The sequence below is a fragment of the Eurypyga helias genome, unplaced genomic scaffold (genome assembly GCF_000690775.1).
Source record: "Eurypyga helias isolate BGI_N326 unplaced genomic scaffold, ASM69077v1 scaffold8378, whole genome shotgun sequence".
NCBI classification, from domain to species: Eukaryota; Metazoa; Chordata; class Aves; order Eurypygiformes; family Eurypygidae; genus Eurypyga; species Eurypyga helias.
The window spans coordinates 43,426-51,742 of NW_010268847.1; the positions used below are offsets into that span (position 1 = coordinate 43,426).

The 8,317-nt window shown below is 53.5% G+C and overlaps 1 protein-coding gene across 1 annotated transcript in view; it reads left to right on the forward strand.

Annotated features, from left to right (window-relative positions):
• The window catches only part of SLC25A22 (solute carrier family 25 (mitochondrial carrier: glutamate), member 22), a 27,499-nt gene extending 23,640 nt beyond the window's left edge, over nt 1-3,859 (forward strand). Inside the window, exons 6-9 of the mRNA XM_010157880.1 lie at nt 254-425; nt 1,564-1,718; nt 2,570-2,645; nt 3,706-3,859. Coding sequence (XP_010156182.1) covers nt 254-425; nt 1,564-1,718; nt 2,570-2,645; nt 3,706-3,859 — 557 coding nt within the window. The remainder of the gene's footprint in view (nt 1-253; nt 426-1,563; nt 1,719-2,569; nt 2,646-3,705) is intronic.
• The last annotated feature ends 4,458 nt before the right edge of the window (nt 3,860-8,317 follow it).

Consider the following 8,317-nt stretch of genomic DNA (forward strand, 5'->3'; position numbering starts at 1 on the left):
ATGGCGGAGGCCACGGTGCAGCTTTGGGGTGTGGCAGCAGCCAGCTCCGAGACTGGGACGAGCTGGGTTGTCTCGGGCTGAGGGAGATGGGCAGATGGGGAGCAAAAGCTGGCAGGGCACCTGGCTGGCCTCAGTCTGCATGTTGGGGTGCACCTGGAGGTCTGCCTCTTCCTCCTTGCCCCTTGGCATCAAGCAGCGAGAGACGTGCTGCTGAGCATCTTGCAGACCCAATGCTCTCTCTGCCCCTCCCCAGCGGCACAGAAGAAGCTGATGGCAGCGCAGGCCCAGCTCTCCTCTTCCTCCGCGCTGGGGGCGGCGGAACCAGCGGTGGAAACGCGCACCACAGCAACACAGATAACGAGGGAGCTGCTGCGGAGCAAAGGCATCGCGGGACTCTACAAGGGCCTGGGAGCCACGCTGCTAAGGTAGGGTGGGATGGCTTGGGCTCAAGCACGGGGCACTGCTGTTCCCAGTCTCGAACCTAAAGCGCCAGCCATCAAGAGGATAAGCCTGCAAGGGGGGTGTGGGTTTGATTTGGTTTGGTTTCTGTGCACAGGTTCTGTGCATTAACGAAGGGAAGGCCAGGGGAGCGAGGGAGGCTGCCTTTTTAAAGGGAGACCTTATAGCATCTTCCAGTACCTGAAGGGGCTACAAGGAAGCTGGGGAAGACATTTTACAAGGGCCTGTAGTGACAGGACAAGGGGTAATAGGTTTAAATTGAAAATGGGGAGATTTAGTTCAGGTATCTGAAGAAGTTCTTCCTGCAGGGGGTGCAGAGGCACTGGCACAAGTTGCCCAGAGAAGCTGTGGATGCCCCATCCCTGGAAATGTCCAAGGCCAGGCTGGATGAGCACTGGAGCAACCAAGGTGTCCCTGCCCATGGCAGGGGGGGTGGAACCAGATGGGCTTTAAGGTCCCTTCCAACCCAAACCATTCTGTGAACCTATGATTTTTATTCCTGGATAATTTAGTTTGTGGCTTTCTGTAGGAGGGTTTTTTTTCTCCCCTGTGGTCCCTATTTTAACACTGTTGAGAAATCCTTGTGAGCTAGTAAAGCAAAACTCTCAGCCTGAGTCTACGGAGTGTGAAACAGGTTCTGTCCCATGGAGCAGGCTGGATGCAAGGACTGACACTCTTCACCTAGGCTTTCACAGAGCGACTCTCCCCCAGCTTTCAGAAGGGCAGAGCTAAAGCAACGCCCAGTGGGATGGGGGCAGGATGCAAACCTCTCACAATTAACAGAAGTGGACAAAATGATTGACCTCCAAATGTGCTGGGGATTCGGTCTGAGTGTTGAAAAATCGGAGGGAAGCCACTGACTCTGGAGGGCTGCATGCCTTCCACGAGCCTGTTGTCCTCTGTGCGGTCAGTTTTGCCCCTGCTGAGTTCTGACTCACTTCTGCACTGCAGGTGCAGAGCTGGGGTGTCTGTGTCAGGCTCGTGGCTGTGCTGCCATCGTGTGATGCTTCCAGCCCTTCCTCTGATGCTCACTTTGTTGCTGTCTCACTCTGCCTTTGCTCATCCTTGTTCTTCTTTCTTCCCCTTCCTTCCTCCCTGCTGCAGGGATGTCCCATTCTCCATTGTTTACTTCCCGCTGTTTGCAAACCTGAACAAGCTGGGCCAGAAGGACCCCAGTGCCAAGGCTCCGTTCTACGTGTCCTTCCTCTCCGGGTGTGTGGCCGGCAGCACGGCTGCGGTGGCTGTCAACCCTTGCGATGGTGAGTCCCGAGTAGCCTTTGCTGGTGGCCTGGCACCACGTGACAGGAGTCAGAGGCCCACGGGTGGGCTTGGTGGGGAGGAGGGGGACCATGCCAGCCTGTTCACAGCATGAGCACACAGGGGGGCACAGGAGGGGAGCTCTGTCTCCAGCCCAGATGAAGTTTCCTTCAGCTGACCTACACCTTTGGCCACAGCTCACGCAGAGCTTTGCAGTACTCGCTAGGCAAGTCAGGAAGAGGGTGTCATTCCTTTCAGTCAGTTTTTGCAGGAATGGCTGTGAATGTGCCCCTGAAAAAGCACGTTTCCATGCGGAGTGGCAGTAGGCAGAGCATTTACATACATATGGTCATGGACAACCAGGGGGAGCTTCAAATCTGTGGCCTTTTTTCCTGCTCTACAGCATCTGCCTGAAATACCACCTCGATTTCTTTGCTGTGAAAACCACCAGAAAGTAACTCCTCTCTCCCTAACATTGCACATGCTCCAAGGTGTGAGGAAATCTAAGAGCAGTGTTGTCTGTTTTATCTCTTCTTCCAGAAGGAGATGAGTATTTGAAAATCAGCTCCCACTTTGCAGAAAGATATCTGAATTGGAAAGAGTTAAAAGCTTAAGTCAGCCTTGGTGACAGTGCAGGGAGGGGGTTGGTTTTGGGTAGCTGTGTCTGCCTTTTATCCATTTGTAAAGGAATAGGTTTGTTTTCCCCTGTTTTGCTGATAAACGTATGAAAATGGTCCCTGTTCTTGGTGATGCCATTTAGACTGTTTCAGAGACGTCACTCTCAGGGTGGCTCTTACCCGATGACGAGCGGGCTACATTCCCAGTGCTCACCACTGTCTCTCCTCCTCCCCAGTGATCAAAACGCGGCTGCAGTCCTTGCAGAGAGGAGTGAACGAGGACACCTACTCAGGGATCCTGGACTGCACCAAGTAAGACTCCTCGTGAAGCAGGCTGGCACATCACGGGTACAGCAGCTGCTGCCGCTGCTAGGCTCGCTGCAGCTCCTACACCCGACCAGCAGCTTCTGTTTCAGGTTCCCGCTGAGCCTGTGCTTTCATCTGTCTATACAGATAGATACATAACCAGATATACACTTGTTCATATAGGATATAAAAAAGAACCTCTTCCTATTTTGAGCAAAGTAAATACAGCATTTATATTTAAATGCGTCTGTCCAAACCCCAGCAGTTATAACACTGAGGTTTTATTTCTGCAAAGGGAGGAGATGCTGTGGTTGTCTCTCCCAAGGCCCTGTTGTCTGAAAATCCTCCAGCATCTCGGATCGTTCGTGGGACCGCTCTGAGCAGCAGCTGCAGGAGCAGTGGCCCCAGCCGTGCTCCTCTCTGACCCTTTGTTAACTGTGGTCTGGCTGCTTCAAAGCACAAAGGGAGTTCCAAAACACAAGCTCTCCGTTTCCGTGTGGCGGATGTAGCCAGGCTCTTGCCATCTGGCTGTGTCACATACTGAGGGGGTGACCCCAACTTTGGGACAGGGGCACCTGTTGATGTGGTGGTCTTAGCTGCACTTCCAGACCCAGGCGGATGCTCCTGCCCCTGGCCAGACATAGGGGTGGGGCACGTTCCTGCATGGCCGTTCGCAGAGCGCATGGGGGATGTGGAAAAAATTATAAGGAAGAAATTCTTCCTGCAGAGGGTGGTGAAGCACTGGGACAGGTTGCCCAGAGAAGCTGTGGATGCCCCATCCCTGGAAGTGTCCAAGGCCAGGCTGGATGAGGCTTGGAGCAACCTGGTCTAGTGGAAGGTGTCCCTGCCCATGGCAGGGGGTTTGGAACTGGATGGTCTTTAAGGTCCCTTCAACCCAAACCATCCTGTGACTGTCGGATGGTGGATGATCTGCTGTGGAGGCAGCACCAGGCAGCAGCTGTTTAGCCTCTGGGGGGAGGCAGAAAGCCAGGCCATGGCCAGAGGCTCTCCTGGCGTGGTGAAGGGGTGGGATGGACGCTTACCTGCCTGTGTCTTTTCTCCCCAGGAAGATCTGGCAGAAGGAAGGGCCCATGGCCTTCCTGAAAGGAGCATACTGCCGAGCCCTGGTCATTGCTCCTCTCTTCGGCATCGCACAAGTCGTCTACTTCATTGGCATTGCGGAGTTCCTGCTGGACATGCTCCCCAAGCACCGGGCCTAGCCCTGGCACGTCTGTCTGTGCCCTCCTGCCCTCTGCAGCGCTGAATTCGTCCCCGTGTTCATCATCCCTGTCAATCGATGTCAGAGCAACAGCACAAAGGGTTCGCGCAGGGATGCCGAGGGGACGTGGTCTCCAGATGAGCAAACGCAGGGAGGGAGAGGAGTCCCTTTTCTGTCTCAGCCTGGAACCTGCCCTCTCCCGCTCCTTCCACGGACAATACCTAATGATGCATATTTTTTCCTTTCCTTTTTCTGTTTTTAAATTGTCATTCTTAAGGACACTGGTAAGCACAGGCTGGGCTTGCAGACCCAGCCTTGGGGAGGAAGAGGGATGGGAAAGAAATAGCCTGAAGCCTCATCCACCCCAGTCCCCCTGTCCTCCTGGAGTTGCTAGCCACCTGAGGAGGAGCTGGAGGGGCAGCCGTGTCCCCTCAGCCCCTCCTTGGTTCTGCTGGCCCGGGATCAAGGAGGGGGCACTGCGCCAAGGGGGCTCATCTCATCGCCGATGGAGGCACGGTAGGGGGAATGCTGGATCTTGGCAAGTTCTTTGGCCTGGAAAGCCCCAACCCTCCCTTTCCCCTTTCTCAAAACCAAGCTGGACTTAGATGAACTTGTTGCAGACCAGAGGCAGGGAAAGGGGATCATTACTGTTGAGTTTGTAGTTGTTGTATTAAAGCAAAGGGAGATAACTAGGTGTCACACGCACAGCCGGGTGAGGTGCAGGGGTGGGATGTCTGCTCTGTAGGGAACATGGGATCACAGTGGGATCACACGAACTTCCAGAGGTGCTTCACTGCTTGGCCAAAGGCAGGGGAGGGAAAGGAACTTTGGGATCAAGTTATTTTTGTTCTTGTTTGTTTGTTTTTGGTTTTGTTTGGTTTTTTAATGGGGTTGTGGGGAGGGGAAAACGAAATGACGAGAAACCACATACATTCCTTCAGCCTGCCTCCCGGGGTGATAAAGTGGCCGCAGGTACAGATTAGCTGATTTTAATCTTTATCCCAGTCTGGCCCCCGGTGTGTGAAAAGAGGTGCCAACCTTGGGAGCCAGGTTAGCGATGCCGGGCCTGCGTGCTCCCCTCGCAGGGTGAAAACACGGGGTCTGGGCCTGCCGTGATGTTTGACTTGGGTGTGTTTGCAGCCAGCTGGTGCCGGGGAGGCGGAGGGTTCCCGCGCCGGGAGCTGGCTGCGTGTACGTGATGATGAGGTGGAGTCCTCTGGATCCAACCCTCAGCATTCCGCTTGCTTTTGGGGTGGTGATCGTGGTTGGGTGGGAGGGGTCAAATCCACACCTACACCGAAGGGACACTGCCCCATCGCTTGTCAGAGGACTTCCTTGTTCAATACTCCTTGGGCTGTGTAATTAATTCTAATTTTAATTATCTGAAGTGTGAGATCTGCCAACCCCGCGTGACCTTCTCCATTATTTATTCCATTTGGTGCAACCCACCTGACGTCGGTGTTTGAATTAAACAGGTGGAATTCGCTTTTCATTCCTTCTTTCTGCTTTGTTCTCCGGACAAAGGAGTTTTTGGCAAAACCTGTATGTTGAGGGCCTTCTTCCTCGTTTTCTCTTTGAAAGAAGTTGTTCTGTGGCTGATTCGCTGCTTGTCACTTTGCGTATGTGAATAATTTTGTTTCTTTTTCTTGTTTTTTATTTTTTTTCCCTTAATGACTTCTCTGTGTACCTGGGAAGGGATCTGTGCAAAGACGATGATAGATGTCTGTGCTGTGTGTAGTGCTGTGGTGCTGCTCTTGCTCTGGATTTCCCTTGGGTGGATTAAAAGAGAAAGATTCTTTTTTTCTTTTTCTTTTTTTTTTTTATTCAAGTGCCTCATTCCTTGCTGCCTTGTGATTTACAAGAAAGCTCGTGGATAAAAGTAGTAGGGTTTCTGCCTTCCCTTCTGCCTGCAAAGGTCGCCCCTGGAGCTGGGTGATTGTGGCTGCCGGGGAGGGGGGGTGCCTGGGGTGCAGGTTTGTACTGTGGAGTTAGTTCAGAGGAAAACCTGGTGCGGTGAAGGGTTGAAGTTCAGGGAAAGCTCTCCCTGTCCTTCTGGATGCTTTTAAAAACCTCTTTACAAAACTGACTCTTCCTTCTGAAATCTCCAGCTCTTCTTCCACCACGTTGGAGCTGGTGACCTGAATGAGGCTGATTTTTAGCTGCTTAGACTTGTCCCGGAGTCAGGAGGACATGGGGAGGTGGGAGGAGGTAGTGACTGTGGCCCCGTGGGAGCCCCCCAGGCAGGCAGGGTCCTCGCTGGCCAAAAAATATGAGTATGAAATGGGAGAATCCCCATCGACTTTAATTAATCGCTAATTAACAGAAACCTCGAAGCACTGATTGCAGTGTTGAGGAATAAAAGTAAATACACTTAGAGAAACACAACTCTGCTTCCTTCCCTGGGGTCAACTCCGCGTGTCCCGCCTGGTCCCTCTGGCACAGGGTCCTCCTCGGCCCCCAGGCCCTTCTCAGTCGCACCTTGTCCCGTGTCACCCTGTCCCTTGTGTCTGCCCTCGCCGTGGCTCCAGTTTGTTGGGGTGTTGTGGGCTTTACTGCCCTTAGATAACGTTGTGCTGGAGGTGCCGTACACCCCTGCCGTAAGTCAGGTTTGGCTGGGGGAATTTCCTGGAATGCAATTAGGAAATTTCCTAAGAGGGAAAAATCCTACAAAGCAAAAGGAAAATGGTGTGGAAACCAAGAGGGGAAGCGAAGGGAAACCATCCTAGAAAGCTGCAGCGAAACGAAGGGCAGGTTTACTGCAAGACAAGGTAGGAATTTCCTTGAGAGCACTCGGGGAATTCCTCAAAAGCAAAGGGGGAAATATTCTGGACACCTGTAGAAAGCAATGGGGGAACTTCCTAGAAGGCCGGAGGGAGGATAGCCTGGAAATCAGAGGCAGAAATCTCCTTAATTACTAGCTGAAAAGCAAAAGTGACACTTTCTTAAGAAAGTAACAGCGATAGGAAATTTCCCAGAAAGGAAAGAAGGAAGTGCTGGCAATCAAAAGGGAAATTTCCTGGACAAGAAGAATGAGGTTTCTTGGGAAATAACTTCTTGCTTTCCAGGGAGCAGCAGTCACGGGGGAAGTTCCTAGGAAGCAACAGCAGTCCTCCAAGCAGAGAGCAAAGTCCTTGGAAGCAGTGGGGTGCCCTGGGAAGCAACCAGGAAATCCTCCAGGAAGCAAGGGAGGAATTTTCCTGGAAAGCAACAGTGAGGAAATACCCTGCAAAGTGACAGGGAATTTCTTAGGAAGGAAGGGGGAAATTTCTTGGAAAACAACAGGCAATTAGGAGACCATGGAGAACTTCCCAGGAAGCGGTAGGGAGAAGTTCCTGGAAAGAAGGGAAATTTCCTTGAAAGCAAGAAGCCTCAGGGGAAAGAATCCGAAATCCTGTGACCGCCACTCTCTTCCTGAGGTAATAAATGTGTAAAACTCCTTGCAAATCCCTTTTTTGGGGTTGTTTTGCCACTCCCCGCAGAGCTCAAGGGGCTCAAAGAAGAGCAAAGAGGGTGAGCGCTGAGGTTGCACCCGCCCTTGCCTGAATTCACTGTTATTTACTCATTTTCCTCTAGTTTAATGCAAAAATTCTACGTACCCTGCCCGGCTGTGGTCCGAGGCACAGGGGGACCGGTTTCTGCCGTGGGTGGCCCTGCCTGGGACCGGTGTTACTGGAAACCAGCTGTAGCCCCATCCAGGCACCACTTCCCCTTTCTGGGGTGCGGGGACCCCACTCTGCCTGCTTCCCCCCCTCCCCCCATTGCTTTTGGGGTTGGGCACAGCTGGCAGGGACCCCCGTGGGTTTCATCCCTTTGCAAGGGTGATGCCAGCCCTGGAATGCGCACGGGGGGGCTGATGCAGGACCCCAGGGGTGATGTTCCTCCTCTTTATTTCTGCACAAACCATGCTGGACCGCGGCGCCGGAGATGCCCTGATGCCCGTTCAGCATCCCCGTCCCACACCCACCAGGGCAGCTGCGAGGCGCAGAATCCGTGGGGGCCCCTTCCCGGAGAGAGGTTGGGTTTTGGATCCACCTCTGTGGATATCCAACCTGGGGAGCAGCGCCAGAGCCGTGGGAGCGCCCTGGCTTTATGGGAAAGGGCATGCTGGGAAAACCAGCTCCTGGATGTGGGGTGTCCTGTGCCCACAACCCTTGGTCGTTGGGCTGTTAATATGTTTTATAGGATGTAATTAGTGTGGAAACCAGGGCAGCCGGGAAGAAGATGGATTAAAACAATCAACTGGAGGAGGCGGGGGGGTTTCCAGCCCTGCGAGCCCAGGCTGTGCTGTGGGAGCACCCCGGAAAGCCCCGGCCGTGGTGGGTGCAGCTGCTTTCTGGCCGAGCCCCAGCCTTTCGGGGTGTCTCCCCCCCCAAACCTCGTTTCATCGCGGGACGCAGCTGTCCCACACCAGCACTTTTGGGGTGATAACGGCCCGTGAGGAGCAATCCCAGCGTGGGGT